This window comes from Balaenoptera acutorostrata, chromosome 18 (genome assembly GCF_949987535.1).
Source record: "Balaenoptera acutorostrata chromosome 18, mBalAcu1.1, whole genome shotgun sequence".
Lineage (NCBI taxonomy): Eukaryota > Metazoa > Chordata > Mammalia > Artiodactyla > Balaenopteridae > Balaenoptera > Balaenoptera acutorostrata.
The window spans coordinates 59,402,446-59,420,911 of NC_080081.1; the positions used below are offsets into that span (position 1 = coordinate 59,402,446).

The window sequence follows — 18,466 nt, forward strand, 5'->3', positions numbered from 1 at the left end:
GAATATCTACCCTTCTCTCCCCTCATTTGTCCTCACAGCAGCTGATTAGACATTCAGCCTTGTCCCAAATCTTTTCTGTGAGTACCATGACCTGCACTGCATCCCTTTAGCATCATGAATCACCAGTTGGTAAAAATATTTTAAGGAATTAAACATAATGTTTATTAGAAAGTAGCATGATTATAGGTTTAGGAAAATCTGCAGTAGAAGCACATTTGTGAGAGAAGATGCTTATATTTGGCCATTGAAGTATGATGTTTGGTGAAGAATTATCACAAAACTCAACAGGATAAACTTTATTTCTGAGATTTTTGGAATCAGCCTGGCCTGAAAAGGAGAAAGTGTTTTAGGTATACTGATTCAAACAAACAAACAAACACCCTTATGCTTAGATGCAAAACTCATTGAAAAAAAATGAAAAGAATTAGTAGTAATTCTAACAATCTGTGAATATTTTGGAATTGTTTCCTTTGGTCAGTAGATGATACACTGTTTCATTCTTCTTAATTATATCATTTCTCCAAGGAGATAAATAATTTCTACAACATGAGGATTTTAACTCTTGACTTTGAGATAATTTTAGACTTTAGAAAAGCTGTAAAAGTATTACAGAATTCAGATGTGCCCTTCATCCAGCTTCCCCTTATGTTATCATCTTACATAACTATATCATGTACAACAATCAAAACTGGGAAATTAACTTTGGTACACTACTATCGTCTAAACTGTAGACCTTATTTGGATATCTATATTTTATTCTATGGTACTCCCTTTTCTGTCCCAAGATCCAATCCAGGCTCCCACATTGCATCTACTTGTCATGTCTCCCTCATCCCCAAAATGTAACATTTTCTCGGTCTTTCCTCATCTTTTATGACTTCGACACTTTTTTTTTTTTTTGACTTTGACACTTTTGAAGAGTACTGGTGAATTGTTTTGTAGGATGTCCATCAATTTGAATTTGTTTGATGTTTTCTCATAATTAGAATGTGGTTTTGCATTTCTGGCAAGAATATCACAAAAGAAATATTGTGTTCTTGATGTATCATATGAGGAGTTTCATGGTGATGATGTTGACCTTGATCATTTGGTTAAGGGGGGATGTCTTCCAGGTTTCTCCACTGTAAAGTTAACAGCCACCCTCCCCTCCCCCCCCCATTAATAAATATCTTGGAGAGATACCATGCAAATTTCTGTTTCTCCTCAGACTTTCACCCACTAATTTTAGCATCCATCCTTAGATTTTGCCTGCTATAATCATTACTGTAGTATCCTTAATGATTTCTTTCCCCTCATTCTTTCTACATTTATTGATTGGAATTCTTCAGTAAGGTGGAGTTGTCTCTTCTCCCCTATTTATTTATTCAGTCATTTATTTATATCAGTATGGACTCATGGGTATTTATTCTATTCTACAGGTTATGACCCAATACAATCATTATTTATTTTGTTGCTGAAAGCTACAACATGATTTATTTATTTATTTATTTATTTATTTTTAAAAGTCCTTGGTGCCCATCATGGCGTTCAAGGCCTTTTTTTTTTTTAATGCTATTCTTGTCTGCTTACATTCTTTTTATTTATGTATGTATGTATGTATGTATGTATGGCTGTGTTGGGTCTTCGTTTCTGTGCGAGGGCTTTCTCTAGTTGTGGCAAGCGGGGGCCACTCTTCATAGCGGTGCGGGGTCCACTCTTTATCGCGGTGCGCGGGCCTCTCACCATCGCGGCCTCTCGTTGCCGAGCACAGGCTCCAGACGCGCAGGCTCAGTAATTGTGGCTCACGGGCCGAGTTGCTCCGCGGCGTGTGGGATCTTCCCAGACCAGGGCTCGAACCCGCGTCCCCTGCATTGGCAGGCAGATTCTCAACCACTGCGCCACCAGGGAAGCCCTACGACATGATTTAAATGGCAGAACGGTATTCCAATTACACGTCTGTGCCATGAATTATTGATCCAGTTCTTCAATGTTGGACGTTCAGGTGGCTATTTGATACTATTTATGATGTCTGATATACATAAATCTTTGAGTTTTTATGTGTTTTCATAAATTAGGTTTCTAACAGCGGAATTTTTGGATGTTGGAAAAGTTGTGAAAACTGGCAACATGTCAACACGGAAATCAGTCCACACACCTAACCCAGACTACCAGGCTGTGAGCAGAAAGAAGCAGTAGATGCCGGGGCTCACGAAGGCCCCTACCGGCAGGGTCACTGAGCACAGTTGTCAGTAACAACATTAACAATAAAGTTATTGATGTTGAGGAAGGGACTTCTGGTAGGGGCATGTCTATTTCCGTTAAGGCCTATATCCTTCGCCCTCTCCGTCTACATCCCAACCGGAAATACTTGTACCCCGTTTAAAGCCACGTCGGTCCTGGCCTAAGGCCCGCCCACGCGGGGGGAAGCGTTTCCGGGGTCAGGGTATTCCGGCTCGCCCCGCCCCGCCCCGCCGCCGGTGCCGTGCTGGAAGCCCCGGCTCTCCCGGAAGTGGCCCGGACATCTCTCTGTCGGGGTTCCCACCTCCCCGCTGCTGCTGCGGGCCGCTGGGGCGGCGGCGATGGCGGAGGCGGCGCTGCTACTGCAGCCGGAGGCGGCGGCGGAGCGGGACGCTCGGGAGAAGCTGGCTCTTTGGGATGGGAGACTGGACACGACGGCGCCGCTGACCGACCGGCAGACGGACTCGGTGCTGGAGTTGAAGGCGGCGGCCGAGGACCTGCCCGTGCCCGCCGAGGTGAGGTGACGGGCGGGAGCTGGGCTGGGCTATTCCGCGGGCGCGCCGGCGGACCCCGACCTTGCAGACCCCTGTCCAGGGTCTCTCCTCTCCTCCCCGATCACAGTGTCGGCTCCGGTGGGAGAGGCCCCTCACCTTCCCGGGCTGTCAGGCCTCACGCTGTCCCGGACCGCCGACTCTCCCCTCCGGCGTGGGGACGGCTGCGGGGGCGTCCAGCGGCTGCTGGCCGCCGGCACCAAGCCCGCCCCCTGCGGCGTGGGGCGGTTGTCCAGGAGCCTTGCCCTGGGCATCTTGCCCCGGTGTCCCTGGTGTCAGCGAGGCATAATCCTGCTGCCCACCCTCTCCCGGAAGGAGAAGGCACTGAACCCGAAGTGCTTTGCTTCAGGACAGCCTCCTGTTGGTATTTGTTTACCATCTTAATGAATAGCCCAGCTTCCTTTTTCCATAGGGGCACTTGGGGAGACCAAAGTTGATCCCGGGTGACAGCTTCATTCATCGCACATTGAGCAATGAGCTCTCGATCAAGTGCGGGTTGTGGGAGATCCGATTTATATTTGACTTATAGCAAAGCAATAAAAATTTTTATTTGAAAGCTGGATCAGTACATTATTAGATAATGCTGGTTGTCGGTTTTAGTGTCAGCGTTTTTAATCCTAATTGCCATTGGAATATTATCCCTATTACTGCTTGTGTGATTCAATTCGATTAGTTATAATAGCAAGAAGTACATTTTATGAGTAGTCAGATGTTTGACAAACTTTTTCTAGTTTTGAGGGCTAGGTTTAGGCGGTTATTATTTTATTAGCGCTGATGGTTACTTTTGATGTTGGAAGCATTCTTTTTACGCGGTTGTGTCCAAAGGCAGACTGAGTTTAGAGACTTAAACTTTTTCTGCCCTCACACTTCAGCGGTTAAGAACTTTGGTTTGAAAGTTCTCGCCACTTTGCGCCGTTGCACACTCTGCCGTAAAGTACAGGTGTTCTTTCTTGGGTTTCTCTGTCCACCTCTAGGATTCTATGCAGGAAGTGTGTTTGAAATAAATGAGGAAGCAGTTGGAAATTTGTTTTGGCATGGCTATCAGAGTCTTTTATGCTCTGGGCAATCGAAGTTGTTTGCTCTATAAATATTTCAGTCTGTTTATAATTGATTTGGCCTCTCACCAAAGCAGGATGCTTCGACATCACAGTACCTGTGGTGAATGTATTCCGTAAGAAAAGTGACCCATTTTGTTTTCAATGTCTTGGGTCATAAAATATTATTATTCCCACTGAGCATGAAGGAAAGGGTTTGGAGTGAAGTAAATGGAATCTCTTCATTTTCACCCCGTTATTTGATATTTATGCAACATAATACCTACCATTAGCCCCATGCAGTCATTTAACATATATTACGTGCCTACCTGGGGCTAGGAATGGGGGGGTGGAAAGATTAGAAAAACAAGATCCCTAGCCTCATGGAGCTGACATAATTACGGTGATTATGAGCATGTGAAAAAGAACAAAGAAGGTAAATTCAGACAGTCGTCCATGATATAAGGAAAATCAAACAGGATGGTATGACACCAAGGAATGAGGTGTGGCCTTTTAGATAAAGAGGGAAGGCCTTTCTAAGAAAGTAACCGCCTAAGGAGAGAACTCATGATGGAAAACAAGAAGCCGGTCTTGCAAAGACTAGAGAAATAACCTTCCAGCTGGAGGAAAAAGCATTGCAAAGCCCTGGGTAGGGGATGAGCTTGACAAGTTCAAGGGTTCAGTGAGGGTCTTCTGGTACATGCAACCTTGGCATTGGATTGCTGTGAGAATGAAATACCAGCCTGTTATTTACCCATCCTGGAATCTTTGAGGGGGAATTTCTCATTGCTCTTCAGCTTTTGACAGCCCTCTTTTTCCTTTATATGTCTGGTGGGAAGACTTGGGAATTGAATTTTTTATCCCTGTTACCACTCTTTTAACACTGGCGCTGAGAAAGAATGCCTCAATTTTTATTTTGTCCAACCAAAATAAAAACCTGTAGAGGATTTTCTGTAGTGTTTCACAATTTTCAGGAGATAAATTACATCCTGAACAACTGGAACTGGGCAAGTTAGTTGAATAGCAAGAGGCCAGCTAAGTCTCAGCAAATATCATGAAGCTGTTTATAGCTTTCCTTTTTATTTAGGAGAACTAGTCTTATATACCCTTTTATTTGGTGTTAAGATAAGAAAATTTGCAGTAGAATATTAGGTAGACTGGTTTCTTGTGGCCAGGGCAAATTTTTTAGTAGTGAGGGCCTTTTTCTTTCTGCTGAGTTTAGTAATTCCCGATAAAATGCTGAGATAATTTATCCTGAAATTTACCTGTAATTTACTGTTACAGTTGTTGTTTTCCTGAAGTTTGTGTGGCCTTAGACATGATACTTAACTTCTCTGAGCCTGTTTTCTTCTTTATAAAATGGGGATTATAATAGTACTTGCCTCACAGGGAGTTATGAGAACTAAATCAAGTATATAAAGTGCACACAGCAAGCTACCTGCCAGTATTATATTATTGATGTGCTTTTCTCCCCAAATGATTATTACCTTAAAAGAATAGATTAGAATGTTATGATCCTGAGCTGGTACTCTGTAGGTGTCACTCAGACCAAAGGTAAGAAAAGAAGAGGTTAGGTGCCTGGAGGAAGGTTTTGAAACTCCATCTATACCTCTTCAATGATTTGCTCCAGAGTAGGTAACATCAGGTTTCATTTAGGGAATGAATTTATTAGGTTGATTACAAAAGTGATTTTCTCCAACCCAGAACTGTGCAAGAAGTAAAGTTTGGGAGAGAAAGGTATATTTGCTTGTTTTTTCCTGGAGCTGCTCAGCTGGTCAGGCAAGGCTCGATAGTTTATTGTAATTAGTATTTAATATGTCAGTGTCCCCATTTGTGTAAGCTGTACAGTAGCTATCCAGGACCAACCAGGAGCCTAGGTCTGTGCTCTTCTCTCTGGTGGTAAATGTCTGCTCCATCTGGAAGCCAGGACAGTGCGAGTAAGCCAGAGGCATTCGGTCAGCATCTCCTCTTCAGGAGTGAAAGAGTAGTCAGAACAGGAAAGTTTGTGACACCAGCACACCCTTTTTTTTTTTTTTTAACAGTTCTACCATTTATTTTATTTTATTTTATTTTATTTTTTAAACATCTTCATTGGAGTATAATTGCTTTACAATGGTGTGTTAGTTTCTGCTGTAGAACAAAGTGAATCAGCTATATGTATACATATATCCCCATATCCCCTCCCTCTTGCGTCTCCCTCCCACCCTCCCTATCCCACCCCTCTAGGTGGTCACAAAGGACCAATCTGATCTCCCTGCAACACACCCTTCTTGATTTGCCATTCTATTCCAGGTGCTTTGAGAAAAGAAGACAGCTGGGCAAATGTACCTAATGGGGGCATCTTCTCATAAGCTTTTATTTAAAATTTTTTTTTTTTTTTTATTCTGGCTACGCTGCGTGGCTTGCGGGATCTCATTTCTCTGACCAGGAATTAAACCCAGGCCATGGCAGTGAAAGCGCCGAGTCCTAACCACTAGACCACCAGGGAACTCCCTCATAAGCTTTTAAAAAGCAGCTTTAAAAAAAAAAAAATTATTTATTTTGGCTGTGCCAGGTCTTAGTTGTGGTATGCGGGCTTCTTGGTTGTGGTATGTGAACTCTTAGTTGCGGCATGCATGTGGGATTTAGTTCCCCGACCAGGGATCAAACCCAGGCCCCCTGCATTGGGAGCTCGGAGTCTTACCCACTGGACCACCAGGGAAGTCCCCTGATTTGCATGATTTCTGATAAGTCTGCTTTAATTCTTATTTTTGTTCCCCTGTATATAATGTATCTTTTTCTCTCTGACTGCCTTAAGGTTTTCTCTATGACTTTTGATTTTCTTTCTGAGTTTGAATGTGATGTGTCTAGGGGTGGTGTGTGTGTGTGTGTGTGTGTGTGTGCTCACGCACACATGCATGTGCATTCTGCTTGGGATTTTCTGAGTTCAGCACTGTAGCTTTGTGTCTTCCATTATTTTTGGAAAATTCTCAACTGTTATCTCTTTAAATATTTCTTCTACCCTGTTCTCTCTTTCTCTCCTTATTTTGAGATTCAGATTACACATATATTAGATCATTTGATACCATCCCACAGTTCTTGGATGTTGTGTTCAGTTTTTATTTGTCCACTCTGTTTCTTCTTTATGTTTAATTTTGGCTGATTTTTATTGACCTATCTTCAAGTTCCTTAGCTGTGTTGAGTGTCCTGATGAGTCTATTGCAGGTATTTTTCATCTGTTACAGTAACGGTTATTTCCAGCATTTCTGTTGGACATGTATAGTTTTTATTTTTCTGCTGAACTTCTGCGTCTGTTCATTCATTTTATTTATATTTCATACCAGAGCCTTTGACATATTAGTTGCAGTTATTTTAAATTCCTTATTTTATAGTTCCAATATCCAGATCATCTCTTGAGTCTGGCTCTGTTGAGTGCTTCGTTTCTTGACAATGAGCTGGGTTTTTTTCCTTGCTGTTTAATGTAACTTTTGGTCGAATACTGTACATTGTATTCAGGACATTTGAGAATGAGGGAAATAGCGTGAATGCCTGGAAATGAATACACTTACTCTGTTAGGTCGTTAGTGCGGAGGTTTGGGTTAGTGGGCTAGGTTTGGGTTTTGTTTTTGTTCTGGTTGCCTTTAGTTTACCACTGGCTTCAAACTTCTCTTTCATTACTTTTTGCCTAGCATTGGGGCTGGGCTGCTGCAGGGTCTTCTTAACCTTCCTTCTCAACCCTCAGCTTTTGGTGTGCTGTGCGCCTGTGTCTCAGGGGGTGTCTGTGCTCTTGCCCCTCCCACAGGAGAGCATTGCTGGCGCTCTATAGCCTGGTGGTGGTAGGTGGGCGTTTTCTGTCATCAGTGTCCAGTCTCAGTCTTAGGCAGGCCTTTTGCCCCTGGGACTCAGGGGTGGAGTTTCTTACTGACTCTGCCCTCCTCCGGCAGTAGGAGATCTCTGATATTCTGGGTCTTGGGTTCTTTCCTGCCTCTCCTCCAGGGGTAGTGGTTGTTTTCTTTTCCCTTTCCCCGGCTGTAGTGTGTTCTCCTCTGTGCCCTAGGGTTGATAGGGCTTGCTGCCCTTTTTTCAGTGTCTTAAGATTTTGTTCCACTGGTAGAAGGGTGTGGATGGGGCTTTGTGCCCCACTTTCCCCAGGCCCCTCCTCTTCTAAGCCTGCACCACCAGTCCTCATTCTTTCTCGTGAGCACCTGGTGGAGGTCTGTGAAGACCATGTGAGTGGGTGCAAACTCCCCTTGTGTCTGTGACTTCCAAGCATTCTGTACTCACCCATCCTCTAGCATTTAGTAATTTGAAAGAAATTTTAGCCTAATTCTTACCTACTTGTGTGGCATTTGTCATCTATTTTTCCATAATCTGCCACGGTAAGCCCGTGCTCTCACTCTGTCTCTGCCTGGAGATACCCATCTTTTTCTAGATTTTAAGCTACTTGGTTACTCTGGAACCTCAACTCTCTGATGGCTTCAAGAACCTGATTTTGTAGATTATTTGTCTTTTTCTTATTTGGGTGCAAGCAACACTCTGTCTAGCATTCTTTTAGCTTAGCCTCCATGTGCTTTCTGGTATATTTTTCAAATCTGCACCTGATCCATGTCTCTCTCCCTTTTCCTCCCTAGGTATCCCTTTTCCTCCTTAGGTATCCCTTTTCCTCCTTAAGTATTGTGTAAACAGTGCTGATAGAATTATGTGTTTGAATTTTGTCATGATCTGTTCATATATAACTAAATTTTACTACTAATAAACTATAATTTTGTAAAGGTAACTTAGACGATTCTGTTCCCAAGAAGCAGTATAGATTCTGATTTGTAAATTTACTTACTGTAAAAAGGGAACCCTCCTACACTGTTGATGGGAATGTAAATTGGTGCAGACACTATGCAAAACAGTATGGGGGTTCCTTAAAAGACTAAAAATAGAGTTACCATTTGATCCAACAATCCCACTCCTGGGCATGTATCAGGAGAAAACTCTACTTTGAAAAGATACATGCATCCCAGCGTTCAGAGCAGCACTATTTACAATAGCCAAGACATGGAAGCAACCTAAGTGTCCATTGACAGATGAATAGATAAAGAAGATGTGGCACATATATACAATGGAATATTACTCAGCCATGAAAAGAATAAAATAATGCCATTTGCAGCAACATGGATGGACCTAGAGATTATCATACTAAGTCAGTCAGACAGAGAAAGAGAAATATCATATGATATCACTTATATGTGGAATCTAAAAAGTGGTACAAATACTTATTTATAAAACAGAAACAGAGTCACAGACATAGAAAACAAACTTATGGTTACCAAAGGGGAAAGTGGGGGAGGGATAAATAAGGAGTTTGGGATTAATAGGTACAAACTACTATATATAAAATAGATAAACAACAAGGATTTACTGTATAGCACAGGGAACTATATTCATATCTTGTAATAACCTATAATGGAAAAGAATCTGAAAAAGAATATATATATATACACACACACACATATTTCTGAATCACTTTGCTGTACACAAGAAACTAACACAACATTGTAAATCAACTATACTTCAATAAAAATAAATAAATTAAAAGAAATAAATTTACTTTGTTACTACTAATAAGTAGGAAGAATAATAATAATATGATAAATAGAAGCGGCTCCGGTTGATTGTGTTTATTATATGGCAGGCATTATGCTAAATACATGTAGCATTGTCTCCGAGGAGACAGCCTGTTGTTGGTAACTGGAATGGTTGCACAGAGCATGAGCCGGTAGACTTAGCTCAGCTCGGCTTCCTCTGTCCTCAGAACCTCTGGTGGCAGCACACAGTTGCTGGTGACACGTTAGAGTCAAGACGGATTCTCGCCAGATTTCAGAAATTTAATTCTTCCTGCCCAACAGTCCTTTTCTGTTCAGGGATTGTGTCACCATTCAGGAAGAGTTTATGTTGAACAAGTGATGCCCTTAGTAAGACATAGCTCCGTACATCCAGGACCCTCCTGGCTCCTCTTGAGTCAGGCTCATCTGTGGGGAGAAAGCAGATTGAGGACCTTTCTGAACACTTTTTTTCTGTCTGCAGCTTCCCAGTGGTCCAAGGGGCCTGTTTTCTTACACCTGTGTTTTCTTCATTTCACAATGGCCTCATGATACAGATAACGTAATTCCTATTTTACAGAGAAGAAATAGAGATTTAGAAGCATTAAGTAATTTGCCCGTTGTAACACAGCTTATTACGTGAGCAGGAGTAGGTTTCACACCAGGCCGTACTGTAATGTGCTTTCCCGTGCCCGGAGGTGCAACCCCGCTTGAACCCAGGTACAAAACTCCCTTCCTTCCCTCCTTTCTTCCCTCCTTCCTTCCTTCCTTCCTCCCTCCCTCCCTCCCTCCCTTCCTCTTTCTCTCTCTCCCCCCTCCCTCTCTCCCCCTTCCTTCCTTCCTTCCTTCCTTTTTCTCTCTCTTTCTCTCTCTCTCTTTTTCTGTCTCTCTCTTTCTTTTTGATGCCGCGCTGCTCTCAGGATCTTAGTTCCCAGACCAGGGATCGAACCTGGGCCCACAGCAGTGAAAGCGCTGACTCCTAACCACTGGACTGCCAGGGAATTCCCTCCCCCCATATTTAAAGGGTTGTATTTCTAAATTAATGATGGTGCATTTTGCATCTAGCTTATTTTATTTTAGCTTTGAAGAGAAAATACTGTCTTCAGCTGAAATTTCTGTCTAGAAAAATAGACAGGAGGCAGTTTCCTAAGGCCTTGGATTAAGGCCCTTTATTGCTGGACCTTAGATGTCGTGCCTTAAGGGCAGAAACTGGGATTGAAACGAAATAATTCCACCCTTTTACCTTCCCCAGCATTCACACTCCCTTTCTTTTAGGTCCAAAAACAGCTTGTCTGTATGACCCTAGGTAAATCAACACCTGTAATATCTTTAGTAGTGGCAAACTAGACAGTATTGTAGGTCTGATGGCGTCAAGGTGAGGCTTTTCTGAAGCTGATGGGAAATTCTGAAATTCTTTCTTTTCAGTTGTAATTTCAGAATTTGTCAGCAAGAAGATGTGGGTGAAGTGTGGCAGCAGTGTAGAAATAGTAGAAGGGGATATAGTTGTTGGTAGTTGATTCTTGGGTACAATTTGTTTTCTGTTGGTTCGTATGAATGAGGTGAGGCTTGTGTGTTGATAATGGAGAGGGCCGGCTACTTTCATCAGCGCGCAGGTTTTGCCTTTGACTGGTGCTAGGTCACGAGAGGTTCCAGTAGGAAAAGGTGTGTGGCTTAGTACAGATTCACCACCAGTTTTCACAAGGTAACTCAAAAACCATACTTTGCAAATGGTTGGATATTGGTGTCATGTTTATATTTTGAGACCAGCATTTAATATAGAGAGAACCTAGTTATAAGTGTTAGTATTATATGGCACTTGTTAACATCAGATGATTTAACAGAAAACATTTCTTTCTGTTTCAAAACACCTGAGATGGAATACCAATGTTGAGTTAAGTTTAGAGAATTTTCAAGTTATTTGAATGTCTTTGTGGCTCTTTTTTTTTCAAGCTCCCAATTGAAGACTTGTGCAATTTAACATCCCAGTCGCTGCCCATTGCACAGGCTTCAATAGTGCCTGAATCGACAGAAGACATTCTCTTGAAGGGATTCACCTCCTTAGAAATGGAAGAAGAAAGAATTGAAACTGCACAGCAGGTGAATGGCAGCATTATTTCTAAGGATATTTGATTGTTTTAAATGTCTCAAGACAGAGGTCCTAATTAAAAGTTCTGAACATTTGAAACTGTAGTTAAAATAAAGTCTTTCTGGAACATCTTTTTTTTTTTGGGGGGGGGGGCTGGAGAAAGAAGGATATATTACTTGCACCAAGTAAGGAGGACACCAGTGATCTTTCCCAAAGCTGTGTCTCTTTCTAGAACATTTTGATTTTGTGTTAGTTGTGGTTATTTCTTAAGTGTTTTAAATGAACCTGTTGCCCAGTTTTATTTGCAGTACAGATAAAAATATGCTATTCCAAGTTTGGATAGACTATTATATTTATTAAGGTTTTGATATTTTATGCCCTTTAGACCTCCTCCCAGTATGTGTGTTAATGTGTCCCCCAACATGCGTGTGCGTGGACACATGCACACATGCAGACCCCCCAGCGGCACCCCTCACTGCTTGTTGCTAGGTAATTTCTTTCTTAAAAACCCCAATATGCTCTTTAGACGAACGCTTATAGTTATTTTTCTGATATTTAGCATGTGAAATCTCTTGGTTTTTGCTTATTCCCAACTATAAACGTAAATGTACAGTAGTTTCTTCTGCTGCTTCCTCTGTCTCATCTTTCTGTCCTCTTAAGAATCAAAACTGAGGAAGGACCTCCCGTACAGCACAGAGAACTATACTCAATATTTTGTAATGACCTATAAGGGAAAAGAATCTGAAAAAGAACAGATACACACACACATACATAAAACTGAATCACTTTGCCATGCACCTGAAACTAACACAACACTGTAAATCAACCATACTTCAATTAAAGAAAAAGAAGAATCAAAGCTAAGGCATTTACCAAGTGAAACATAAAGCAAATGTGCTGAATTGCATATACACTAAGTCAGGGGTCCCCAACCCCCGGGCCACGGACCGGTAGTGGTCCGTGACCTGTTAGGAACCAGGCTGCACAGCAGGAAGTGAGCGGCGGGCGAGCGAAGCTTCGTCTGTATTTACAGCTGCTCCCCATTGCTCGCGTTACCGCCTGAGCTCCGCCTCCTGTCAGCATTATGGTGAGTTGTATAATTATTGCATTATATGTTACAATGTAATAGTAATAGAAATAAAATGCACAGTAAATGTAATGCACTTGAATCATCCCGAAACCATCCCCCCCTGCCCCCCACCGGGTCCATGGAAAAATTGTCTTCCATGAAACCGGGCCCTGGTGCCAAAAAGATTGGGGGACCTCTGCACTAAGTCAAGAGAGGCAGTGCTGCAAAGTGATGAAGAGCCCTAGCTCTTGAGTTAGACTAACCTGGATCTGAAGGTCACCTCTATCACTTACCATCCTTGTGAGCTTAGGCAAATTACTTACCTTCTCAGGTCTCTTGTTTCCTAATGTGTAAAACAAAGATAATTATATACTTATCTCATAGGACTTTTATGAGAATTAAATTAGATAATGCATGTAAATGCAGTGTGTGCCAAGCACACAATCAGTGTTCAGGAAACGAAAGCCAAGCTACTTGGCAAGAGTAGTATCTTGAGAGAATAAAGCATACCTTTGACTTTGAATCCCACTTGAGAATTATAGAAGGTAATCTTGCACCATGTCTGTGAATTTACTTGGACTATTTGAAAAAAAAAGATCTTCTGGATTAAATTTGCACTTGCATATCTCTCTTTAAATTAAAAAAAAGATCTAATACATTGTTATAATTTACATACAATAAAATGTACTCATTTTAAGTATACAACTTGATGCTAAGACCAGAATTCAAACCCAGGTTTAGCTGATGCAAAAGCTATGTTTTTAAACCACTCCTTTATATTATTTCTGAGCTTATATTCTCACAATTATTATTAGATAACATTAATATTTACCCAAAGCCCTATGTTACCTACTCAAATATGGCAAACTAGCAGGTAGGCATTAGCTTCTTAGGAAGAAATGTTTATTTCTACATATTATCGTGTTAATACTCTTTCTTATTTAACTCTGAAAATGGCCCGTGTTTTTAAGATACTTTGCTTTTCCTGGAATGTAGACACTGACCATGCAATTAAATTATCATCTCCTGGCTTAAAGCTGTTAATGTCTGAGCCCCAAACAGTAAGACTTAGTGTCTACCCTTTTGACTTGCTGTTTAGCCTGTAGCCACTTTTCATTTTGTCTGTTTTAGTTTTGTTGACAACATAATACCCTATTTTTCCAGTTTTTCTCATGGTTTGCAAAGCTACAAACTCAGATGGATCAGGATGAAGGAACTAAATATAGGTATGTGGCTCTTATATTTGTTGGCTGTCCTAATTCTTAGATCATCTTAAGCATTTCGTTATCTGTGCCTTTAAACAAAATTAAGGTACAAAGAAAACTTGAACAGCAACATTTTCTTTAAGAATAGCTAGAAAGGATGTGGGTCATTCCAACTGGTATGGGAAGTTGTGTGATTTAAAAAAAACTCACATTGTAATTAATAGGTTAGGAGGGGCAGAGGTTGATTTTAGATAACTCTAGAAAGGCTTGGAATCAAGTGGGAGTTTTGTCAGGAACTCTAAGAGGTGTTTGCTGCCTTTCTTTAGAGGAAGAGACCCAAGAGACTTTAGCGATGGCCAGCTAGGCTGGGTGTGAACTATGTTGTTTTGTTTGTGTATATTGACGGCATGGGGGAAGTGACTGTACTGTTTCTAGCTGATTTGGGGACTGTGGGTTGAACATTTGTATTCATTTAACATTAATTAAGTGACTACTATTGCTAGGCATTGTGTTAGGCTCTTTGATGTATGATTCCATTTAATCTTCATAGCAGCTCTATAAGGAAAGGTGTTATTGTTCCCATTTTACAAATGAGTAAACTGAGGCCTGGAACTATTAAATACTTGCCTAATGTCATGGAGACTTGGGCAGAGCTGGGACTTGGACTCAGGTCTTCCAATTCCAAGTCCAAAATTCTTTCCATGACATCACACCATCTCTCAAAGGCAGACATGACCTGAAGGATGGACCTACTTGTTACCTTGGGATGGGCCTGGTCTCCCAGTCTTTGAAAGTTGAGCCCATGATTTATTGCCCTATATGTGAAAAGCCAGTTTATGGCTTTAAGGCTGATTCCTTTTATTGCTCATAGTTTCAGTCATTTTCCTTTTTAAGTATTGAAACAGTTTGTGACATAGTTTTTGCTATATTTCTGAATATAATAAACTTTTGTGAATAGGTCAGACTTTCCTTCTGAAATGCAAGCATTTGGGGGAAAACGAGACTTTGTTGTTTATTGTCTATGCTTATTGGGGGAAAATATTATTGCCAATCCCCTTTTGGTTCTGTTTTCTAGACAGATGAGGGATTACTTGTCTGGGTTTCAGGAGCAGTGTGATGCTATATTGAATGATGTCAACAGTGCTCTTCAGCATCTGGAATCATTGCAGAAACAGTATCTTTTTGTGTCCAATAAGACAGGAACCCTGCATGAAGCCTGTGAACAGCTCCTGAAGGAACAGGTAATTTGGAGTAGGAGAGAGTGTCAGTGACTGTGTTTAATATTTTATTTTTAAATAGGTGAATACAATTTAATTCTAATTTCCTTTATTTCTCCAAGTATATTTTGAACACTTCTCTGTATGAGGCCCTGTGCTAAGCATGCAAATTATTACTTTGACAGCCTGCTTTTAAGCTTATGTCAGCAGGGGCACGGGCAAGCTTTCGTATGTTTTGAGCTGTTAGGTCTCAGTACAGTTTCAGAGTGAAGAGGGTATATTCACATTTGTGACACTTTTCTTTTTTTTTTGGCTGCGCTGCGCGGCTTGCGGGATCTTAGCTCCCGACCAGGGATTGAAGCCAGTCCCTGGCACTGAAAGCGCCGAGCCCTAACCACTGGACCATTAGGGAATTCCCTATTGACACTTTTCAAACAAGGCATAGTGATTATACTAATGGTGGGGTTTATGAAAAGATGAACAGATCTAGGTTGCACTTAAACTTGTGATTTAAAGATACAATATTTAAGTTACTATACTTATCTCAGAATTTTATCTGTGTATATTTTGTATGTTTTTAAAAAGGTAATCATTTGTTATTTTATAAAAAGATCATATGTAATTTACTGTAATAATCATTGCTTATTTTAGCCCATGATTGTAGAAATCTTTGGGCATTATTCTGAAATCATATATCTAATATAAACCTGTATGTCTAGTATAAATCTCTTTGATGTAATTTTGAGACTGGAGTGTTGATTCTTATGTTCTCATAATAATCGATTTTTCTCTTTAAAAAAATTCAAGTCGGAGCTTGTTGATCTGGCTGAAAACATTCAACAAAAGCTTTCCTATTTTAATGAATTGGAAACTATTAACACAGTAAGCATTGTTTTTTATTTTTTCTAGAATTAGTGGCTTTATTTTATATTTCCCATTCTGAGTATAATCTTTAACCTTATAAATTGGCTTGAGTGATATTTTAGCTTAATAGTTTGCTTGTTGTTAAGATATTCCTATTTGTGAGTGATGGACATACCATTACCAGTTCAGATTTCCAAATATGATTTAAATAATAGTTCTTCTTAAATTGTATTTTTGCTATTAAAATCTCTTTGTTGGTTAACTCTTATAGTATCATATTTGTAAGCTGTGAAGGTTATAAGAAGAAATATTCCATTTTAAATCTTGCTGTGGTTGTGCCTCTATACTAGTAAAAAAAATATTTCTTAAACTAATCTCATGTTTAGTTTGAGGAAAAGTATAGTCCTCAAAACGGATTCTTGGATCCCAAAGAGGTAGTCACAATAAAGACTTCTGTGTAAATTATATTTCTCTGTGTTCTGGCTCATAAATTAATCGTAATAACTGCATATAAATCATGTTATTAAAATTATTAAATTAATCTAAATTATTATAGTTTACTAAAGAGTTCGAAATAAAACCAGTAGCCAGTTAACAGTGGAATGCAATGGGAAATATAAATCATTGCCAAACTACTTGTATATCAAGACAAGAAATAATTGGGTCATTTTATTTATTTTATATATATTATATAGTTTTATATATTTTAATATTTATCATTTTATCTGTTATATTAAATATTAAATATCATGTTTATATTAATATATTACCTTATATTAGTACTACTTGTATATGTTTACTTATATTTTACTTTCAGTATGACTGCTGAACATGATAATTGCTAGTTAATCTTTTAACCTTGAGAAGATCGCCAGTGTTTGAAAGTGGAAAATTTATGTTGTAAAGTACTAGAAAGTGGGAAATCTAGGTACATGATGTATTATTTTAATATAACATTGTGCAGTGGAGTATAAAGTGTTTGCTAATTCGTGAAGAGCCCCATTAAAGGTCATTAGGAGTAAACTGAATTCAATCCATATTCTTTTTAATTTGTCCTTTCTTTATTGTGTTGTTACACATGGGCTGCATTTGAGTATATTTGGTAACCCTTAAAATGTAAAAATTTTTTTTTCCCTTAAAGAAATTGAATTCTCCCACGCTGTCTGTGAATAGTGAAGGATTTATACCAATGCTGGCCAAGTTAGATGATTGTATTACATACATATCATCTCATGTAAGTCATGGTATTTCTGTATGTTTTAAAGAAATCTTAACATCCCTATTATATCACTTCTTATGCAGTAAAGTAATTATTTCTTTCTGTAATATACTTGAAGAAAAACTATAGTAAATTCTTAGTCATTGTCAGTAGTGATGTAAAAAGTGCTTTCAGCTGCTGCAGCAACCCCTGGAATAGAAAAAGGGGCTGGCTGACACAACTTTATCCCATCTAAAAGGACTAGTGATTTTTAGACTGTTGACTTACTGTTTTGCTAGATACTTCCTTGGAAACAAAAAGTATTACTTAGGGCGGGAAATAAAAGGACAAGTCCTTTGGTTTAATCACCATCTCTTTCTGCCCTCCAAGGATTTATGACTGTATTTATTTCACCCAACTCCTATTCTTTTCTTAGTTGGGCCTCACATATTAGCCTTGAAGTCTGTGGGGTACTGAAAATATATTTTGCTAAAAACTGCAAATATTTTTTGAGCCCTTGCTTTGTGCCAGGCACAGGGAATTTGGCTATGACCAAGACAGTCATAGTATTTGTCTTCAAGGAGCTTACAGTCTACATATGATCTTCTTTTGAACTTTCTGTATAGCTTTACATAAAGGACAGGTTGGTTTTCATTAAAAGTTTGCTTCACTTTTGTAAATCTTTCCCTTTCCTTTACAGCCAAATTTTAAAGATTATCCTGTATATTTACTGAAGTTTAAGCAGTGTCTTTCTAAAGCTTTGCACCTCATGAAGACATATACTGTGAACACACTACAGAACCTCACAAGTCAGTTATTAAAAAGGGTGAGTTAACTGGTGAGGTGTTTTTTGTTTTTGTTTTTTTAATTCATTTATTTTCCATAATGTTAGTCTGAGATTAGTACCTAGTAACTCCAATTTTTTTTTTTTTTTTACCTTTTGTTAAATAAATATGCGTTGCAATTTTATTTATAATAGGACATATTAAATATGTCTGTCACAGTCTTATTTTCAAAGAATATATAACTGTGAAAAATATTCAGTACTATATGATAAATAATAAAATAAGATTCAAACTATTTCTCGCTTAAACTTTTTCTTTTCCTATCTTTTTAAAGAAAATATTAGGAGGAAATACACCAAAATAATAAAAGTGGTTCTGTCTGAGTGGTAGAATTACATATGATAGATAATTTGAATTTCTTTCTTTGCAAATGATGGATAATTTAATTTTCTGTATTTAGCAAATGTATTTTTATTGAATGCCTTCTAAATGCTTGGCATTGTACTAAGAACTGTACAATAGTGAAAGGAGCTAACAAGGTCCCTGCCCTCATGGAGCTTATGTTCAAGAGAAATAATCAGTAAAGAAGGAAAAAGACAAATTAATCAATTACAGATTTTAGTAGATGCTAGGTGGAAAATTAGCAGTGTGTTAGGTTAGAAAATAAGAG

The 18,466-nt window shown here is 39.4% G+C and overlaps 1 protein-coding gene across 2 annotated transcripts in view; it reads left to right on the top strand.

The window, feature by feature from the left end:
- Window positions 1-2,054: 2,054 nt before the first annotated feature.
- Window positions 2,055-18,466, top strand: part of COG3 (component of oligomeric golgi complex 3) — a 59,373-nt gene continuing 42,961 nt past the window's right edge. The window contains exons 1-7 of one of the 2 annotated variants that reach the window (XM_007186825.3): window positions 2,055-2,732; window positions 11,323-11,469; window positions 13,692-13,753; window positions 14,808-14,973; window positions 15,757-15,831; window positions 16,955-17,047; window positions 17,712-17,837. In XM_007186825.3, the coding sequence (XP_007186887.2) occupies window positions 2,559-2,732; window positions 11,323-11,469; window positions 13,692-13,753; window positions 14,808-14,973; window positions 15,757-15,831; window positions 16,955-17,047; window positions 17,712-17,837 (843 nt within the window). In that variant the 5' untranslated portion in view covers window positions 2,055-2,558. The remainder of the gene's footprint in view (window positions 2,733-11,322; window positions 11,470-13,691; window positions 13,754-14,807; window positions 14,974-15,756; window positions 15,832-16,954; window positions 17,048-17,711; window positions 17,838-18,466) is intronic. The other variant, XM_057532510.1, reaches the window with a different exon arrangement.